We start from the raw sequence: 21,710 nt of genomic DNA on the forward strand, positions 1-21,710 counted from the left end.
TTAAAGCTTGCTTTGTAAAGACTGATTTGCTGTAGCTCAGTTGGTAACATACCAAGGAGACCACTGAAAAATACCTGGAAGGCAGCTTGTCAGAGCAGCACACTGCACATCTGTGTAAACACACACGCTTGCTTGCCCTGAACCTTTAGGTGCAAAGCAGAGCAGCTTCAAAAGGAGAGTCTGAGTGCCCCTTCACTGCTAATACTGCATAGATTGGTAATGCAGCGGATGTTCTGGGAAATGAGAGGCCAAAATTGAACCCAGTTCTTTCTCTTATTAGATAAATAATAGTTGTAGTACTAGGTTAAAAAAAACCAACAGTCTGTTCCAAGACCTGCCTGGTAAGAAGACTCTAAAAGTAATTTTTTAAATTCAGCTCCACAAATGAGACAGGATGAAGAAAGCCTAGTTTGTAAGCCCTGAAAGGACTCGGGTATTGATTTGTCACTCCTACAAATACAATCTCACATGTATACAGCACTTCAGTGGGCTATAGGAGACATTTAGAAATTAAGCCATTTGGGGCTGTTAACTTGTGTCAGCATAAGATTTAAGTAGAACTGGATCAGGAAGTGCCTCCCAGTGCAAACTACCAACCTGTCTTCTTGGGTGACAACTTTTTCTTTCTTTTTGTGATTTTTGTGCCAGCTTGGGCTGTATATTGAGCAACCTCAAGTTTGCGTGCATTAGTTGTTCCTTATGAACAGCTAGAGTTATACTGAATTACAAAAGAGCTTTTAAAATGTAAAATTTACACAGAGAATTTGCACAATAATATCGATGAATATTTATGCTATAATCCTCCAACAAGTACCACCTCACCATCTGCCTCTTTATACCCCTCTCCCCTGCTTTGCTACGGAGCTTAGATTTGCAAATATCTATTAAGCAGGCAGGCTAAAAGCCCGACAGACATGATACTGTTGCAAAAGCTGTCAATTTAACTCAAGTGGGGGTAATTCCCCATTGTTTCTCTTGGATTTCCAAAACACAAAAGCTTTCTTTTATTGGAGAAAGACTGCTGACTAAATGAGGGGATTTGGAATACTAATTAATTTTTTTCTCAAATGCAAAGCTTGAAAGGGTGAATCTACTATTCACTGATATCAGAAAAATATATTAAAAAGGGAGATGGTGACATCCTGTAGAAAAAATTTTTTAAAAAGTGAACTCTGCTGTTCAGCATTATTTACTTCATTGAAGTCCCTCGACAAGCATTGGGTCATTTAGGTCCTTTAGCCTCTCCTTGAGTCTTTCTGCCTCTAGAGGAGAAAACCCAAAAGGCAAGGCAAGGAAACCACGTTAATATATTAACACTAAAAACTCAACTCACCTTGGGGTTTTTAAGAACATACCTGCAGTCGTACAAGACCCCCGCCAATGACTTTTTTCCTTATGGCAACAAACCAACACATGTAACTCACAGAATGAGTCTGACACCTTTACTTAAGGTTTCATAGTCACAATTCATGGCATTAGCAGATGCGCTTCTTTGCTTTGCACCTTTATTTAAAGGCAAATTCTCCAGAAAGCATTTAATAAAATGACTAAAAAAGATCAGGATTCTTAGCGCTTAACACTCTAGTTCTATGCAGAGCTAGCTAGGAAAAAAAGCGATCTAAAAGTACGTGCCTGTTCTTCATTAGACGCACTTCTCTCTTCCGCGCGGCCTCTTCTGCCGGCTGGGTGGGAAGTGCTGGCGAGGAGGCCATGACGACGCCGGGTGCGATGGTGCTGGTCGGGGCGGTGCGGATCTGGTAGGTCTGCACGTCTCCTGAGGCAGCTGAAAGACACAAGGGAACATCGTGTCAGTTTGGTGACGGCAAAGGGCAGAAGTCATCCCTCTAACCACATGCTCTGGGCTGCAGGACGGGAGGAATGACCATCCTCTGGGTCATCATCGCTACCTCAGCCTTAGTTTATTAATGTGTGCAAGGTTTTGGGCATTCCCGTTGAAGAAGCCTTCACTTGTGCTTCGCAACTTGATTTGTCTTCTTTCTTCCTCCCTTAGTACATTTATTTTTAGTTCTCTGGTTTTTGGGCAGTTTTAGCAGTTTTAAGAAGATGAAGGATGGCAAATGGTATTTCTAGCTATGCTCCAAATGTCCGTCTGCAAAAGGAGAAACTGCACGTGTAAGTATTTGGCACAGAAAAAAGGGTGTAGAAATGTAGCATTTACTCCACAAAGAGAGAGACAGCGCAAGCCAGGCACTCACCTTCACCGCTTCTCTAGAATGAACTAGGTCTTGGGTTTGTGTGTTTACTGTAATGTAGGAGTGTGTTGTATTTGCCTGAGCTCATTAAAAAATATGACACCACCTAAAGAAATCACACGTCCTTAAGAGCACAAAAAACAGGGGATCAATGCATCAATACTGTTTTTCTCAGCTATTTATTTTCACTGATGGCTGGAGACCTCTTCACTGGAAAACTTTCAAATCACCTGCTTTACAACCATAAAAGCAGAGGTACATTTTTCTGTTATTTTTAATAAACATATTTTTAATGGCCTCCCAATTTTTAATAAACCCAAACATGTATTTTAATACAATTATAAACACCAACTTATTCTAAGTTGAACTAGCCTTGCTTGCTCGAAGTGGAGGGCTAGACTAAATGATCTCTTCTAATGCACTTTCCTAAATTATTCTACGATTCTAAGACTCAATGATTAAGTACTTGGTGACGAGTTACAAAAGCCACAAGAAGAAGAAATTATGACTCGTAACTGAAAAGGGGAAAAATTACTAATAAATTAAAGTGTCCTTGTAGAAAGAATATATCAAACAGCCTTCTTTCCTAACTTTAATGCTTTGCTTTATATTTATTATTCTTGTAGATAACTGGGAGAGCTCAGAACTCTAAGATGGTATGAGTTTTTCCAGAACATATTAAAAAAATCATGTGGACAAAATGCAGGAAATAGAGCGTGGAAAGCCAAAAATAAATATATTGTTTAAGGAGTAAACCCAAAACATCCATAATTTTATCAATCTGAAGGGAATGGCTCCAAGATAATGTAACAAAGAGCTTTGCCTGGAATTTCCTTGACTCATTTTGGAGACTTATCTATGCCAAAGGTCTTAATTTTGTTTCCTGACGCATTTGAAGGAGTTAGGTTGTCAACTTCGATCTGCCATGGAGAAAACACTATACAGAATGACTGGCTGTGAAGCTTGTACCTTGTACAACAACTTGGTTGCTGGGTACGAGTATCTGTTGCCCGTCTGTGGTCTGTGCATATTGTAAAATGGTGGTGCCAGGTTGGGTTGCAGCTGCGTTGGTCATAGTCAGCGTCTGGAGACCTTGTACTCCATCTGTGCCATTGTTAGACAACTGTATTGCTCCTCCTTGGGTAATAGCAACTGAAATTAAAAAAGAAAAGGACACGGAATTTAAGACACTAATTACTCATTAACTTCCAATATTAAACCTACATATGGAAGACTACTGTTCTAAGTTCAATCCCTTGAACCCTTACACCCCCTCAAATCAGATGCATGGCTTTAATGTACATTCAAGAAATGCTTTTGAAGTAAGTCTTCCATTTTTTGTGAGACCCATATTTCTGGGGGGGCCAAACCCCACAGCCTAAAACACAAATTAGTTTCTCTGACAAAAGAGAATCACACAGAGGAGCTACAACCCTCCCACAGGGAATACTTTTGAATTTCTTAGTTAAGATTTTCTTCTTGGTTGGTTTACACCTTTTCCTCAGTCCTTTCTTTCTTCCCATCTGAATTTCCTCTCCTCTTCCATGCTTTATGCCCTTCAGTCTCCTCTGCTGCTGTTTCTATCCATTTTGTGTTTCACTTTCTTCTTGCTTTGGCATTTTTTTTCTTCTGACTGTATCCTCCCTTCTCTACAGCTTCCTCAGCACCTTCCTAGCGCTGTTTTCATTCATAGAAGTCCAGTTTCACGCAATTTTTTCTTCAAGCAGTCTTACTTTTTTGCGTGTGTACTGCGCCATCAGCATCATTTGTGATTTTACAGAATTTCACTGTGTTCCTACACACAGACACACAAGAATCTCAAGTATCTGCACAAGCAATTATTTTACAGTGATGGTAAGAAAGCAGAGTTAACCACATCAGTTTCAACAAAATTAAGCGGGGTATTTGGCAAAGTGCTAAGGAGTAAACAGAGATACAAAATTTTAAAGAGATTTTGAGAGAAAGGTGTAAACAAGTAGTTCCTTCTTCCTTTTGCATATTTAATACTGTGTTTCTATGAGAGCGTGTGTGAATTCTAGCTTTACTGCTGTATCCCCACTCCTCCAAGTTAAAGCACTCTATAAATTCTAATGAATATAGAAAACACAGAAATGTATAGTTATTACATAGTTTAAATAAAGTTGCTGAAGCTCTTATTTTTCCAGTACTGTCTAAAAATAAAATTGCAGACTGTAATGTTTTTTCTATTAATGAGGTTACAATTTTGTGAACCAGGATTAATAATCTGCCAGGAAAAAAATAAACTTCTGAATTATCTCATCTGGTTCCTGAAATTAAGAAGTTCATAAGAGCATTACGGTTAATTCATATTTTGCCTCAAGATGCATTAGCTGCACTAACTGGCAAGCAGTTAACTGAACATTTCAAATACTTACAATAGGAACGTGTTTAAAAGGAACGGTCATCAGTCACACTAAATTAACCTCATTTTCACCTCCTGTTTTGTCCTAGTCCAAACAGTTATATAGAAATAATAGTTCTGCATCTTCTCATCCCCACTTACTAGCACCACTGAGAAATTCAGACTACATACTGTACTGCCCACTGCTGGTTTGGTAAATGGGAGTTGGCACCGTAACAGTGGCGATGGCAGGTGCTGCTGTTTCCTCTTCAGACTTTTCTTCTTCGATCCTTGGCACTCCTGGGGCGTCTGAGGACAAGTCATTCAAAATTTTTCTGGCAAAGACAGTGTGTTGTAGAGATTTTAATAAAAATTGGGGGCGGGGGGGAGGAAAAGTCTATTTAACGCTGGAGAAAAGTGAAAAGCGCAGCAAGGAAAATACAGGTGCAGAATGGAAAACCCACACTATATTCAAACTCTTATTGGAGAGGATTGTACAAAGTGCCGCGCACAGATGGGCAAAGGAGCCAGCACAGACAGCCGTGCTTATCAACACAAGATCCAGGTGCTTCTCCACACGTTCTTCTCAACCTCAAGATGCAGCTATCACCACCTTCCCTTTTTCTTAGAAACATGGTTTTCTCTCATCCGTTTTCACTTGTTTCCTGCTTTTAGCCACATGAAGCTTTGAAGAAAGCAAACGTACGTAGCAACCTATCTCCTCACTATGTCAGGGGAACCGTTTATTTTCAGAAACCGTAAAGGCCTGAGCCAGAGGGCTCAGTATAAAGGAAGTTGGCAGAAATGCTTATAAAGAGCAACCATTTTATAATCTAACACCTGCCTGGGAGACAATGCCGAGTGTTTGAGTGAAATCACACAGTTACATTTACAGGTGCCCTGACTGGGAAAGCTGTGAGATCAGCACAGTTTGTTTAATTACTTCTGTAAGTTAATTATCCAGAGCCAAAACTGCTAAAACACCACTGCTACAGGTCCCCCTGAACATGACTGCAATTTGTATCGTTTAGACCAACTGCCATCCCTCAGAGCACTGTCAAGCCCTTTTCATTGCTGGCATATTGTGGCATGGCAAAACACTGCTTAGGTAAAGGGCAAAATTTCTGTAATTCTCCTCATGTCCTCCTGCGGACTATCACTAGAACTCAAAGTGTGAAGAAGCAAACGCAGCTGCCGACCCCAAGCTCCAAGACAACACTCATTTCTTAAATAAGGGTCCTAAGGGTTTGGGAGCCAGCACATCTGTATGGAGCTATTTGGGACGAGCAGTCTCTCTGCTAAGCAACTCGACAAACAGAGCTCTGCTGTTGCTGTTTTGACTCCGTGTGCGTGCAGGAACCCCAGCATTGCACAAGCGCTCCACTGTGCCAAGCACCGCTTGGACAAAGAAAACAATTCCTGTCCAGGGAGTCTGCAATCTAGGTGTTAGACCAGAAAAACCAGCGGACAAAACAGATGAAAAAATACAGAAAGAGCAGAGAGGATGAGGAACAAAATGCGAGGAGCTCGAAATAGAAAAGAAGAAACTACAGCTCACCGCTTTTTAAGCTCATGTCAGACGGGATCTGGTGGTTAAAACCAACCTTTACCATCATAAAGATGGATTTAAGATAGAAGGTAAGGTGGCAGCTTTACAAATGCAGGAGCTACGTTCTGACATGGGCATCACAGGATACACTTCAGTGGCAGGAACAAAGTAGAGTTGCTGAGGTACAGCTCTAGCTCTTCGATTCTGTGAACCTATCTGTACCTAACCTACCCCTGGGGTCAGTTACAGCTTCAATAATGCCAGCCGGGAGCTCACTAAACACAGCTGTAGTCTGGCTCGGCCGTTCTGATGTGACTCCTTCCCTGGCCCAGAGTCTGAGCTGCGTTTACAAGTTTTACAAAGTCACCAGGATCTGGCTTGAGGGCAGAGGCTGTGCTGTGCCGCCAGTGCGGGCAAAGGCGTCCCCCTCAACCAGTTAGCATGCACAAGTCCCCTCTTCTCAGTTCCGCCGCTTGTTTGTTTAGCTCTGTTGTCTCACAATATTCAGCCATTCTTCCATATACAGTAAAAGCAAGAGTCTCGCTGCAGAAGCAGACTGCAAGGAAGCCTGTGGCAGCCTTGACATCAGCAACACTGCTCCTCACAAACAAAAATATTTTCCCAGATCTATTATAGCTAGGGATCGTCAGCAATGATTTTCACTCCCTTCAGCAGAACAGCCTTCAAGGCTGCTGGAAAAGGTAGAAAATTATTTGCGAGTGCTAAAAAAACAAAGACAGGTGAGATACGCTCAGGCCTAGAGTCTAGTTTATATTTCTAAGGCTATGCTCATAAAGAAAAAAGGAGCACCTGAATTTTCTGAAGCTGCAGGAACCCACAGGTCACTTAAAACCCGCTGAAAGCCAGAGCTGTTCTTTAATGCTATTCAGCACGTTTTAAGAACGAAAAGCGAGATTTAGTACAGCCAGAAAAAGCTTTGCAAGGGCTTAATACATAAAGCAACACAAGACTAACAGCATGTGAAGGAGCACCTTACCCCATGTTACCACAGAAACATTTGCCGTGACAAGATACTAGATGCCTATCACTACATTCAACTCACAGCCTGGCTTCTTAAAAACAAGCAGTTTTGCTCAAGCAGAAGTTGTCTCTGAGCCACAGAACACCACATGCTCATCAAAAGTCTCATGGGAGAAAGGAATTAAGTTTGATTGCTGCTAGCATTTCAACAATAATGAAAAACAATAGAGCTGATTTTTTGCAGACTACAGATTATACAGAAGCCACTTTCTTGCAAAGCTTCAGTGTATTTCATGCATTAAGTATCCACTAAAGCCATCTCTAAGGAACCCAGCTCAATGATACCTCAATGTTTCACAAATTTTGCCAATTAGTTTATTCTCAGCTCATTTCTGTCTTAACTGAGTGTAACAGCTGAGGTTTCTTCCTCCTGTTTGTTATCTCTACATCCTATTCCACGGAAAGACGTTGCAGAAAGAGATTTCAGTTAAATGGTAAATCTAAAATTAACTATACAATCACACTGTTTCTCTATGCATCCATCCAGCGAAATGGTTCTGGTTTAACCTTCGTACCTGTAGGAGGGTCGTCTGGAAAGAATTTCTCGTCGTTTCTGTGAGTCTGTGACACTGTCTACTGATTCCTGTGAATCTTCGCTTTCTGCTATAGTGGAGATCTGTAAGTAAGAACAACAATCAAACTTAACAATAAAGACATTTCCAGTGTCTTTACTTTAAGGAAATGTTGTCACCCTGCAAAAAACAGTACGATGCTAGTATTTTATAGTGCTTCTACCTAGGCAATGAACAGAAATGGCGTGCCGTTTAGTTAACAGATCCAGTGAAGAATGACCACTGCCCATGAGAGTGTCCTTTGTAATTTAAATAAGAAAATATAAACATTAATTCCATACACTTTTTGATTTCCATGATTCCTTGTTTCCATCAAATTTAAGGAAACAAGGAAAGATTTTTTTAGTGAATTTTATGGAGAGAATAACTAAAACCAAATTAAGATAGCAGAAACGTTTGGAAACAAAGAACACAATACCTAGGTTGAAAAACAGTGTTTTATAAATAATTGGGTAGATATGTTATAGAGAGACTGCCTTTCTGGGTGGAACTTGTCAGGAAAATGTCATGCATAAAGATGCTAAAAGATAATGCAGTGCTGCAATTCTGAACATCTGTGCTCAAAAAAGACAAAGATTTATGAAATAAATCTAAAATCTTTCTATATCAATCACATTTCAACAATTTTAAGTGTGCCAAGAATGTAAAAACATCTCCAATCCATAAAAACAGAGACTGTTTTCCAAAAGGCTGTACTCATGTGACAAATATACAAAAGCTAATGATAGTTGGTGAAGAGAGAAATGCCTGTGTGACAAACAGAGCTCACAGCACGGTATTTTATGCGCTGTAGGGAGGGTTCCTCCAGGCTCCAAATCTTGCTGGCACCCAAACCTCCCAGTTATCAGGCAGGGGGCCTGAACAGGTCCAAGGCTGACTCTGAACTACCTGGCTTTGACTATCGCAGCATTCCAAACACTTCTGGCTTTGCGCTGAGCCAGGTGAATTCCAAGCGTGGTTTCACTGTCAGGCTCTTATCTTCCACCCCTGGGCTAAGAACTCGTGCACTTATCTAAAAACTGCTCACCTCTGATTGATTAAAACTCTAAACTTTTGACTCCAATGGCTGAGGATGGTAGGAGATGACAAGGAGCAAAGAAAGATTATTATCAGAATGGCCTAGTTTTGAATTATGCATGCCTTATTGTTTTTTAAAATAGTACCTAGCTAAACATCTATTTCCAATAGGCACAGTTTCTACTTTTCAAAATTAAACCTTTTCTTGAGCTCAGTGTACTAATGGCAAAGGAATGATGTACAGTCCTTGCTGTACGTTGCTGCTGTACACCAAGCAATTTGTCTTTCTGTGTTCAGTAACGCTGGGCTTGAAACGGCTGAAAAAACCAAAGTTACAGGTTTTCAAGATTTCTGACTGTCTCCTATTTCTTCAAGGTATATCATAATATTGCATTATCTGTCTTGCTTTAAGGAAGATAAAAAAACCTACGGCTTTACAAAGCAAACAACACTCAACAGGCAAATTTTAAAACCATTTTTATGAGGACTGATGGGTTTATTTTAAGGACCATTAACAAACAGACATCTGTTTTGTAAACCAATGCAAATGTTTTCTAAGTAACAAAGGCTCTCATCCCAGAATATCAGCCTCATTAATTATTAAAGATTACATTTTAAAAAATCCCTTTTGTTCACTTCAGAATAGTATGAACTCTTACACAGTAGAGAGAAAAAGTAGATAAATACTGAAAGAAAAAAAGGGAAGCTGTTAAACTTACCGACCAAATTCTAGAGGGAAATGAAACTCAGAAACGTTTGAAAGTGAACGGTGGTTAAACCAGAACAGAAAAAAAAGTCAGAGTGTACCAAATACTGTACAGATTTTGCCTCCAACATGGTCTTGAAGTTCATACAAGCAAAAACACAATCCAGGACACAAACACATTAGAAATCAGTGAAGGCCCAGTCGATGTATTAAGAATTTCTTCAGTCAGTACCTGAACTGTCTGGACCTGTGGAGACTGAATAACTGATGGCTGGGCTGCCTGAATTACTCCATGCACTTGAACCGTCTGCCCATTGGGCAGCTGAACTAAGGTCACCGTGGGCGCAGAAGACGTTGCGTGAGCTGCTGGCATAGATACCTGCAAAGAAGAGACAGTGAGCACAAATTAGGTTATTTCAAAATCTTATTTCGCTATCAAGAACACTTTCTGGTGAAGCATTATGGCTCTTCTAGACCTCAGTTAGATGACCCAAATGTTTCAACGTAATATAAACCCCCCTGAACTGCCTAAGCCCAACATCTGACCTACTTTACAAATTAATCTAATGCACAATTTCTGCAGGCTCAAAACATCACTTGTAAAACCACTGAGCAGAATGAGAAAAACACAACTGCCTCTATTTTGAGGTAACTTAATAAAACATCTTATTACCTTTTGCTTACTTAGGTTAGACATTGCTAGGACTTGGGTGTACTCCTACAGACACTGCTGAGTCAAAGGCAGAAACATATGGGAGTGGAGCTATTTTTGTTCTCACTCAAGAGAATGCAAAGTGTTTGCTAGATGTAAGAAGTTGAAATTTTTAGGGAGTCATACCTTTCAGACTTTCTAGAGACTAAATCATATTGAGTTGCTGGCAAAGTCCATTTAAATGAAGAGAACTGACCGCGTGTTCAGACAGAAAACCCATGGGTTTGCAGTGGAAACAAATGGCTTGTAGGCAGTTACTGTGATTCGGTGTAACAGGTGGACACAAACTCTAGTCTTAGAGTTATTTCCGTGAGGAAAAATGGCCCGTGTTTTAAACCCCCAGTTCCTAACCACAACTTTGTTTCTCCAGCCCAGACCTGTAGGCATAATGTCTATGCCAACAGAGACACGCTAGTGCCTTCAGCACAGCACATCAGCACTGCGTGCACCACTGCACGTGTCCTGTGCAGGGGCTCAGGCTCCGAGGAGAACAACAGCCCCACAAAGCTGGTCACGTCAGGCGGGGAAGGCCAGCGACACGATGCACGTGTTCATTCCTGGGGGCTTCTGAAAGGCAGGAGGGTGCTGGGGCTGCCGTACCTGCGCACGCAGCCTTCGGTCTGCACCTGAATCGCAGCATTGCAGCCCTTGGGGAAGGACTGTGGGCAAACGTGAGCTCTTGGAGACCACAGCCTGGTCATGGGGCGCTGACTAGCCGGCCTTCTCCTACACACCCAACTCTGGAAAATTTAACAATCCTCCAGTGTTCAATGGCATTTTCAATAAATCCGATCCACGCAGCTGCGATGTGAGAAGGAGCTGCAGTGCTGTCCTACCTAATTTCAAAGCGCTGCTCTGTACCAGATGCACAAGTAAATCCTCTGCTGTCCCCGTGAACACGTGGTTCTCAAAAAGCTGCAGCAGCTGATCTCTGAATTTCCATAAACATCCGCCACTTACAAGGAAATCTTGCTTAACAACAAAATCGAGAGGAATTACATGTAGACCTTTCTCCTCCACAGCTGTCTGTCACTAATCCCCAAATTTGTGTTTGCCTTTACCTTCCTTTTTCATGAAAATGGCTGCAGCGTTACACGGCAGTACTTAACTCCCATCTGAGAGAAACCGGGGCTGAGATTAACATGAGCACCATTTCCTCTGGCAAATTATATTCCTTTACCAAGCGACCTTTTTAATAATGCATGTCTGACTAAACAGTCCTTGGCAAAGACAGCAGAGCTGATCAACTGGAGGCCACTCTGCGGTTGGATTAAGCCAACAGCAGAGTGCAACTTCCGCAGATGTCTCTGACTCATACCTTGTGGAACTGGAACGAGTTTTCTTTTGACTCTGAAAACTACCCTGAACTCAGTAAAAACGCAGCAATTAAACTAAAGCTTACAAGAGGGGTGACCTTACAAAAGATAATGAAAGAATTAAATTGACATAATTAGGTATTGAGATTTGCTAAGCCTCTGAGGGCACTCCCTAATGCCAAACACCACCACTTCATATTTTAAAAATACAATAATGCAACACTGATGTGAACAAGACCAGAAATTATGTTTAGTCTGTTATATCACCTCCACAAGGAATATAAAGCCTGGGGAAAAGTTAACATTCAAATAATACGGTAAATGACAACAGAGGAAATTAGGAAAAATATAACATACTACTTTGTGGTTCACATGGATTTTAACCATAGCTTTTTCTTACTTGGAAAAAATTCTCTTTTGAGTACTGGGGTAATTTTGATCAAGTAAAGTACATTCAACCCACTACATACCTCTAAGTTCAGCTACCTGGAGGTTAGTATGTTAGCACATGAATTGAAAACATCCTTGCTTCTCCGGACTAAACCTTAATGTATCCCAAGTGAGAAGCGGTTTACTGGTTTTGCAAGAGAAATAAACTACTTGCACTCAGTTCACACCAAAGTGTTATTCACACCACCTACATCCTGTGCCTAAGTTAGACAGTGAGAAAACTGCCCAAAGAGGCAGCTGGTGCGGGGCAGCCGGTGGCCTCGAAATTCACACTCAACAAAATCACCTTGTGCATTCCAACAGCTACAAGCCCTATACTATCACTTGAATGGAAGTGTACTACCCCTGGTTTTCCAAAAGATATAATGACTTCAAAAAGACGTTAATCATTTATAAAATGGGAAGTGATTTAGCACTCATGCCACTTAAAGACACTCAATTCCCCAAACTACGAGTTCTAAAAGACATGTTCGTTCTTTGTAGATGACAAATAGTTTTAACACAAAATGGTTGCAGAAGAGAGCTGGACAGATTCTGTACTCATCTGGTTGCTTCTGCCAACCATCAGTGTATCCAAGAATTAAACTACATTCCAAATTAGAGATGTAGCTGGAATAGCACTTCTTGTGTCTCCAAAATAATTTAGGGCTAGTAAATTATATACTACTGTCCCTCTAAACAGCCACAAAATCTGTCATATTATGGAGATGAGGATAACATGAGCTGTCAAATGCCTGTTTTTTCCACTTGATTATAATGTTTATAATATTAATCCCATCTGATAAGATGTTGTATTTGCCACATTATTTATCTATATTTTCAATTTGTTTTCTTCAGAATTACTGACTGCTACAAACAAGTTTCTAACAGAAAACATAACAGCACAACAATCCAGTCAATATAAAAAAAGACAGTAAATTACATGTTTTGAAAAAAATACCTTTCAGTGGTATGGTTGTGGTAATGAATGCTATAAATATTTTCATTCATTATTCTGTTAACATTATAGTTTACACACATACACACTTCAGAACTAACACAGCCTAGTGTGACGGGAAGTTAAAAATCTCTACTGGTTTAAAAATGTGAAGACAAATATCAAAGGAACTATAACATAGCACCTGTTTCAAATCGTATCAATGGAACCTTCTCTCAGGCCCATGAGCAGACATTATCCCTCTTTAAAAAATTATCCAATAGGTAAAACTATTACACCGTATGATTTTATACCTGGGCTAACGTTGCAATCTGTGGTTGTGCCTGTACTGTCATCTGTTGGGTTTCTGCCTCTGTAACGGCTGCATCTCCACTCTGCTGGTTCTCTGCTCCAGATTCCATGGTCATTTAGTTACCTACAATCACAATATTTGTCATAAGTCTGGGTTGGTATGCAAGTCCATTATTCTTGGTGGATCTGGCAGCAATCACTGCAGCTCAATTCCCACTACTACATACTATTTTCATTCGCTTATTATAATGTTGCCAAACTACTAGCATTCAGGCAAATTTTTTTCATGCCAGGTGTCTGCCTCAGGTGGATTTTTCTGCGTGTAATGTTTCTGAAAAACAGGTCCGGTCTCCTCCAACAATGAGATCAGAAAAAAAAGCGTCATGCTCATCTCAAAAAAAAATGGCTTGAGCAGTTGCACTAGGATGATCCCGTACCCCTGCAGTGTGGGATCGGGACGGGGCTCCCTCGGTGCCCGGTGACAATGTGCGCGGCTGCCGCCCCCCTTCTCCCGCAAGTGCGCTTTGCAGATAAACAATTGCAATTGCTTCTGTGCTGGGCACTTAGTTTTCAACCGCTTTCTATCTGAACTAAAAACGCACCATCTCCATGCAAATTCTTTCCACGGCCAGGCTGTATATGGCCCTACGTCACAGCAACTTCAGTCTTTCCTACTAGGAAGTTTTGAAGTCATTATACATAATGGTGGAAGCCATTCCTACTTGAACCTTACTGGAAATAAATATTGTTATATTTAGAGGTATATAGTAGTTTGGCAAGACCTAAGTTTTATATCATATATAGCTCCTAACACACTTACATTTCTAAGCAATAACTAGCAAGCCTCGATCACCACAACACACAACTCTATAAAAAGAGGTTGCATAACTTCCAAACCCGTGCATGCAGGCTGAGTGCAATCAATGTTAAGTTTGGCACTGATCTGTGAGAATTACTTTGCAGTTCTTCTTTAAATACTCATATGAAAATATTTAATACATTAAAAATACAAAGAAATGCTCCCACCAGTGATACAGCAATACCACTGCATTATACAGACTCCAAATACCGAAGATTAAGAATGGATATTGCCTCCATATCCGCAATACTAATTCTGTGCTGCCCAACCTCCTGGGTCCTCTGGCTGCCCTAGGGCAGCACACACCTCTCTTCAGAGCTGGAGGGACATTTCATTTTAAACATGAAGTCAGAGAAACTTCCATTTCCATGCAAACTATACGTCAGTATCACAGGAGAGATAATACTCTCTGGAGATGTGTTGCCTAAACCAGCAGAGTCACACTTCAGCCCTGAGTGTAACATGAAATATCTGTCTTGCAATAAGCCACTGCTAATCAACAGAGATAGAACAGCATTTCAAAGTAGCAGCTGCATCTCACATTAAAAGGAAGTCAATGCATGTAAATCAAAATCTGTATATTCAGTATTGAAAGTGACTGTTCGAATGAGCTTTTGTGTGTGTGTTTGAACAGTGAGATGTTTAAGTACCAAATGTTTAGTTCCAACATCAGTTTAGAAACAAACTCTTAGGAAATGAAAAGAAGGAAAATAATTAAGCCTGGTATTCCTTAAAAACAAACAATGAAAGAAAACTTACAAATTTTTTGAAAAAGCAAATTAAATTCTTCTAAGCACCTGGAAATTTGTTGTGCCTCTCCCTGTTGCCACAATTTTTGTCCCACATGAACCAGGTAATAGCCCGACAAATGCTCACAAATAAACAATACCTATATGTCTATACTGGTAAACTGACCACAAAAGAAATTAATTGTAAGCTCACTGCATGTTAAGTAGTGCAGACATTACAATTTTTATAAAAATTCCAAGAATTGCCTCTGTCCATGCAAATATAACCCCGTTTTTTCCTATAGTGCCAAGTCTTCTCCATGTCGCATTTTATCTTCCAGAAAATACAAAACAAAATGCATGCGCTCTTACTATTTGTAATATACATTACTAAACAGTTCTGAAAGACTTCATTAATGACAACAGTTCAAGTGGTTTTCTAACCCAACTTTAACACACAAGTTATATTTTAAGTCTTAGTCCTCCATGTTGCACGCCAAATTTTTTTTAGTATCCTGCATGTCCAGAAGTACAAGCTGCAAACCAGACTACCACAGGTTTCCCTTTGATTTTTATCATTTTTAAAGAGGTATCTTTATCACTTTTTTGCAAGTATCAGCCATTCTGTCCAAAGTAAGGCAATCAACAATTTTCTCCCCATTCCTGTGGATGTATCATGATGACTCCAGCCAAAAGAACTACCTCATTGGAACCATTTGGGGAGCACATCTTTTGTACCAGCAACATCTCCCAGCAAGTATCTGAAAAGAATTTTAAAAAGCAATCTGCCCGCTACAAATTCAAGGAAGTTGCAAAACTAATAATGCTTTTGTTTGCGGATGGAAACTGTGACTCCAATATGGAGTCAATTGCTATACAAATGGGATTAGAAATAGACAAAAAGTGCGAGTGAGGGGTCTCTTGAATCAGGTATTTAGCAATGTTTGCAAAGGAATATATTGCCAAATTCTTGCTGATAAATGCAATGTTTTCCTAGGAAGAATTTCCAATCCTCTCACACGCTATTCAGCAAAGGACCTCTGGTTTTACGAGCTTAGTTTACACACTTGTATCCTCTTTTGCATATGTAACCAGCAAAAGCATCAACTGTTTGAGGTGCGCCCTCCTCTACAGCACCAACATTTTGGAAATCAAATTCTTAACATGATTGCAAACACCTAAAAGAAACCTCCTCCTAACATAGACATAATAAGCACCAAGCAACGCAGGGAGCTTCCTGCAAGATTTACATCTCGACACATGCACTTGAAGTGAGTTTCCAACACAATTTGCAGGTTTTGGACAAGTTCTTAGTCTCATGTTACTTGCAGGTTCTAAGTCCTCTTGAATTCGGTTCCATTTACCTTGCACTTACACATCACAGGATTTGTATTCTAATAACTTCACTACCACTGTTTACAGTAACTTGTGAGAAAAAGAAGGAATGAGATTTTTGAGCATCACAACATCATATTCCAGATACACTGATTACTTCATATTTGCTTTAACAGTACAGTATGATTGTCAAGATATACAAGACCAGGCACCTAGAACATAAATATTTATTAAGTCGTGTATACATATAAGACCACGACAGCTGAAATTAAGGTTATTAATTGCAATTAGTTCTTGAAATTTACTGTGCAACAGCTGAAATTATGTTGGTTTGAAACTTTAAGGTCCTCGCACATACAAATGAATGCCAACCTTTACACCTCATGTCTAAGCTCTCCTATACTCATAGTCTAGATGGGCTTTGCTGTCCAGTACCCCAGTGTCATTTTGTTCTTCCGGGTGCTCAGGCCCCCCCGCCACCCCATTCTTTTTGCTGTTCCTGCCCTCTGCTCCCTGGCTGTGATCTCCCCGGCAGCCACCACAGCAGGACCCCTGGAACGGAGACGAGGATCTGAGAGGGTCCTGGTGGGGAACAAGTGTCTGGGGCAGGGAAGACATAAGGGAGCAGGGGGAGCCCATTTTCTCCTCATTCCTCCCTGCTTCTGGGCTACTTTTCCATCTCATCAGGAGAGCACACACCCCCCGCTTCGAGAAAAAAATGAGTAATTGCTGTAGTTCATCTTGAACCATGTATTCTAAACGAAACTAACTGAAAAAAAAAACACACCACAAAACAGTTAGCTATTAAAAACCAGAGTTGGAAAACCAGAATCTGCTTGCCTAAAACACCCTGGCTATGAACTCTGAACACAGGTTAAGAAAGCTGATGAGATTACCTGGTTAGAGACGGTTTAACTCGTGACTTTTATATAATACACAATTTTCTTTATTAGTTCAAAAGAGCTAGTATTATACTGGAGAAACAAGCTGGTGGCAGTCCTTTCCCAAACACCACTAAAGCCGAGAACCAAAATACCTCACTCTGGTGGTTACAGCACATATAACTTTCCATCCACTTTTGTGCATGAAGGTCCCAAATGCCCCAAAGCTTTCTGTGCTTTTCAGTTGTACCAGTTGGCACAGTAAAACATACTACCTTTCCCCATGAGCTTTTCATTTCTTTGTCTTTAGTAACATCGTGGAGACAATTCGCTGCTACCAGTTAACACTTATGCCGACAGTTATCGGCCACACAATATAACTATACCTTAGCATAGAATCATAGAATGGTTTGGGTTGGAAGGGAGCTTTAAAGATCATCTAGTTCCAACCACCCCGTCATGAGCAGGGTCACCTTCCACTAGACCAGGTTGCTCAAAGTCCCATCCAGCCTGGCCTTGAATGCTTCCAGGGATGGGGCATCAACAACTTCTCTGTTCCAGTACCTCATCACCCTCATGGTGAAGAATTCCTTCCTTATATCTAATCTAAATCTACCCCTTTCAGTTTAAAGCTATCACCCCTTGTCCTGTCACCACATGCCCTTGTAAAAAGTCCCTCTCCAGCTCTCTTGTAGGTCTCCTTTAGGTACTGGAAGGCTGCGAGAAGGTCTCCCTGCCAGAGCCTTCTCCAAGCTGAACAATGCCAAGTCTTTCCTGCCTGTCTCCACAGGAGAGCTGCTCCAGCCCCCTGACCATCTCCGTGGCCCTGCTCTGGACCCCCTCCAACAGGTCTATGTCCTTCTTATGTTGGGAGCCCCCAAGCTGGACACAGTACTGCAGGTGAGTCTCACCAGAGCGGAGCAGAGGGGCAGAATCACCCCCTGACCTGCTGGTCACACTTCTCTGGATGCAGCCCAGGACAGGGTTGGCTTTCTGGGCTGCAAGTGCACATAGCCAGGTCATGTTCAGCTTCTCATCAACACCCCCAAGTCCTTCTCCTCAGCGCTGCTCTCAGTTGATTCCCTGCGCAGCCCATAGCTGTGCTTGGGATGGCCCCGACCCCTGTCAAAGCCACACAGTTCGCTTTACACCTCAGACGTACTGTCACAGCCTGCCCAGCTTTACCAAGTGACAGGCTTTAAAGTCTTTCCCTTCCACAGCTAGATGATGACTTCTGGCTTTATTTTGTTGAAGTACACACCCAGATTTGGAAGAACAACATGACAGCTTCCAAAACCAGTGCAGAGACCCAGCAAACCTATGCCCATTCGGAGCCACATCCAGTCAGAATGACATTCACCCAGCCAGGGAAGGCTGAGGGAAAGCAAAAGGAGGTAATGCCTGCTTCTCAAGCCCTGTATTCAGATTTATTCATAGCAGCCATGCCAGTATGACTGAAAAACTCCTCAAACGCTGCTCTTGTACGCTATTGTTTGTTTTCACCTTTTCAGTGTAATTACCGAGGACATTGACACGAAATCTGTACACATCTCCACTGTTACCTTGCAGCCCAGCAGCCCTTTCAGCTCTTTTACGAACTCCATTCAATGGCTGCCAGACTCAAAATGTTCAGAGAAAAACAATTTTATTTACAGCTAACACATGGGACTTTAAATAAGCAGTAAGAAGTGCGTAACAGGACAAGACAGGCCCATAATTATCTCTGTCACTAATGACTACAGTAGGTTGGCACACTAATTGCAATTTACACGAGAGCTTCTCTGTCATCCCAAGTTGGCACTGGCCAAGCCGCTGCCCCTCATTGTAAAGAGATCCTGCACAAAGCAGAATCAGACCATCAGCTGAACATAATACCTGTAGTCCCACTTCTGTCTCCATATGACACTCAGAGAAGTGTCTGAAAACTCTTTGCTGATTGAATACATCCTGTAATGCCCAGCGCAAGAGAGGCAAACAATGAAGTATTTTCATACGGATTGCAGAAGAAATGCAACCAGGGGCCTTGATTACACGTAACAAACTTTTCTGGCTCCTCAATTTTCCAACAAAGCCTCTAGTGCAGTTGTAGTTGCACTTCCAAAGTCGGTGAAAATTTCTCATACTGAACAGATTTAGATATGTAACTGATGAAAGTATTGGAACTAATTACTTGCATTGCATGCTCAATCTCCCTTTCACTGAAGAAAGAAGCAGTGGCAGATTATAAAACAAGGGAAAACCAGAAGTCCAATCTCACAGCTACCGTGGTGGGCACCCACAGGAGCCGTCACCTCTAGATTTTGTTTTCTGTTAGTACAACACAAGAAAGCCACATTTACTGGGGAAAGGTGTATTCGCCTGCACAGGTAAAGTGTGTGAGTCAAAGTTGTTTAAACACTCTTCACCGTGGCATTTTCCTGATTTGACTCCAAACTCCTGGCATTGTACTACCATCTAGTGCTTCTGCCTTCAGGCTTTTTAAAACCAACTCTGTCAGACTTCACGAGAACTTGCTTGTTTCGGAGAATTCAGCACATTTAGTGGTTCATACACATTCGTTACCAATATCGTATTTATGCAGCAGTGCATTTACACAAACTGACTGCCTTTTACTACAGCTGACATATTTTCTCTGAGATCATTTTTAGAACATAAAAAGCACCTATTTTTCAACCTATGCTGATTTCTTGTAATTCCTACTAACTGTAGAAAGAAACTTTCACAAAAATGAAAGCATGTGAAATTGTCAAAATATGTGCCTCTTCCCTCCATGTGTCAACTAAAAGTACTGTGGCTGCTGGTTACTAAATAAAAATTATCATAACAATGTATCTGAACAGTATCATTTGTACACAGACATATTCAACAAAGCAAATATGGGCATCAAACAATTTTCATAACAGCATCTGGGAGCTAATGCTCCCACTGAATACATCATGAACTCCAGGGAAAACCTCTTTGTAACTGGTACAGGCCTTGCAAATTAATAATCAGCATAGCCACCCATGACGACGTTTAATTTCCGGTCCTACTCAAATTCTTCCTTAACCTTTGACTGAAATAGAAGAGGATGGAGAACGGAGGAATAAATGAGTCCCTGAGAACTGATGCTGACCTTTCGGCGTGACTGACTGCAGCGACACGAGGGCAGCCCCTTCTCACATCTGCCACTTCTAATGCAGTGCTGAACTGTGGCCACACACTAGTCAGATGGCAGTTTTTCATTAAAAAAGGGAAGATACAATTACATCTCTACTAAGAGTAGGGGACCGGTGTCTGTTTCTGTCCGTGTGTCTGTGCCCAAAAGGCAAGCCCGGTGAAGCTGCTCGATGCAAACAGCAGGTACCTCACATGGCGAGGTGGGGATGGCACCTGCTCAGCCCACGGTGAAAACTCGCTGGACGTGAACCAGTATCCATCTAAAAGCCACAGGGTGTATTAACACAACCTGAACCCAAGTAATACGAATATAGCAATGGGTACAGTAACATGTTCTGCAAAGGAGGCCCTGTGCCCAAGCTGGTGCACCCTACTTGCCTCTTTGTACAGGTTGCTGGCTTGGGCTCAGTGCCAGGCTACAGTAGCTACGCAATCCCTGCCTTAGGAGGCAGGTTGTACCTGGCTGGCACAGGGACTGATTGAGAAAAAGCGCTCTGGTACCACCCAGCTACCTAGATATGCCAAATAAATAACTTATTCTGCTGTGCTGGTCAGCAAGCAGAACATTTTGGGCCACCTCCTTTCATAGCAAACATTGACATGCAGAGGTGTTCCAGAAGAGCTAATGCAGGCCAGAGTGACAGACAGGAGGACAAATTCTGCAAGCGGACAGAGGCCTTCTCCTTCCCCAGTGACAGGGAGAAAATGGGAGATGATGTTCCAAAAGAGGACCATGTCCCTACCAAAAATGAAACAAATATTCAGAGCAGAAAATGATGCCAAGTTAGCAAGGTTAAGATCCATCTAAGAAGGTGCATGTGTTCCTTTTTTCCACCGGGTAGACCCGTCAGAACTTGAGATTTCCACCTGACCTGCCAGAGTTGTTCAGATGGATCACATTTGTTCTTTTCCATACGCATTTCTGTGTCTTACCGCCTTTCACTGCCCCATCATTCATTCTGACAGAGTAAGAACCACCTAGATGCTACATGAAATATTTGACAACGTTTTGACATGTTGTGAGGAACTCTGTCCCCATGCCAAGCAACCTTTAAATGTGGCAGGTCAGAGGCATCAGCTGGATGAACTGCTGCAATCCCAAACCCGCAGCAGCACGCAACTCTATAAGGAGAGACTCTACACATGTTTGTATTAAATAAATGGTTATCTTTGAGGTGGGGAAACTACTGGAACTTGTTCTAAGCAAACCACACAGGAGTAAGGACTGATCACTCAAGACAGCTACTCTCCTAGAGAGAGCGAAGCAGGACTATGACATTGTTAAGAGGGTATTTAACAACGGTGCCTCCCGTACAGGCTTTGCTCTATGTATGTGGTACGGAGATTCACATAATATCACTCCCTGGGTCCATGACAAATGCTTAAGTTGATCAAAGCAAAAGCTACTTTGAAATCTCTTTTGGTGTTCAGAGAAGATCAGGAACAACTTATTAACAAAACAGAATCCACAGCATTACACAGACCCCCACCAGTGTGGTTAACCTGAGTGCTCCAAGCCCAAGGGCCAAGAATGCAACATAATCTTACACCTCCAACACAGAAAGGAATCACCTCCTCATAG

At 41.5% G+C, this 21,710-nt stretch overlaps 1 protein-coding gene across 3 annotated transcripts in view; it reads right to left on the reverse strand.

The window, feature by feature from the left end:
• The window catches only part of CREB1 (cAMP responsive element binding protein 1), a 34,407-nt gene that overhangs the window by 3,890 nt on the left and 8,807 nt on the right, over positions 1–21,710 (reverse strand). Inside the window, exons 2-7 of one of the 3 annotated variants that reach the window (XM_065069409.1) lie at positions 13,169–13,290; positions 9,693–9,839; positions 7,681–7,781; positions 4,768–4,910; positions 3,183–3,365; positions 1,633–1,783 (exon numbers count right to left, since the gene is read on the reverse strand). In XM_065069409.1, the coding sequence (XP_064925481.1) occupies positions 1,633–1,783; positions 3,183–3,365; positions 4,768–4,910; positions 7,681–7,781; positions 9,693–9,839; positions 13,169–13,282 (839 nt within the window). In that variant the 5' untranslated portion in view covers positions 13,283–13,290. Of the gene's footprint in view, positions 1–1,632; positions 1,784–3,182; positions 3,366–4,767; positions 4,911–7,680; positions 7,782–9,692; positions 9,840–11,008; positions 11,111–13,168; positions 13,291–21,710 lie in introns of those variants that run through there. The other 2 variants (XM_065069412.1, XM_065069410.1) reach the window with 2 other exon arrangements.

This window comes from Columba livia, chromosome 7 (genome assembly GCF_036013475.1).
Source record: "Columba livia isolate bColLiv1 breed racing homer chromosome 7, bColLiv1.pat.W.v2, whole genome shotgun sequence".
Taxonomy (NCBI): domain Eukaryota; kingdom Metazoa; phylum Chordata; class Aves; order Columbiformes; family Columbidae; genus Columba; species Columba livia.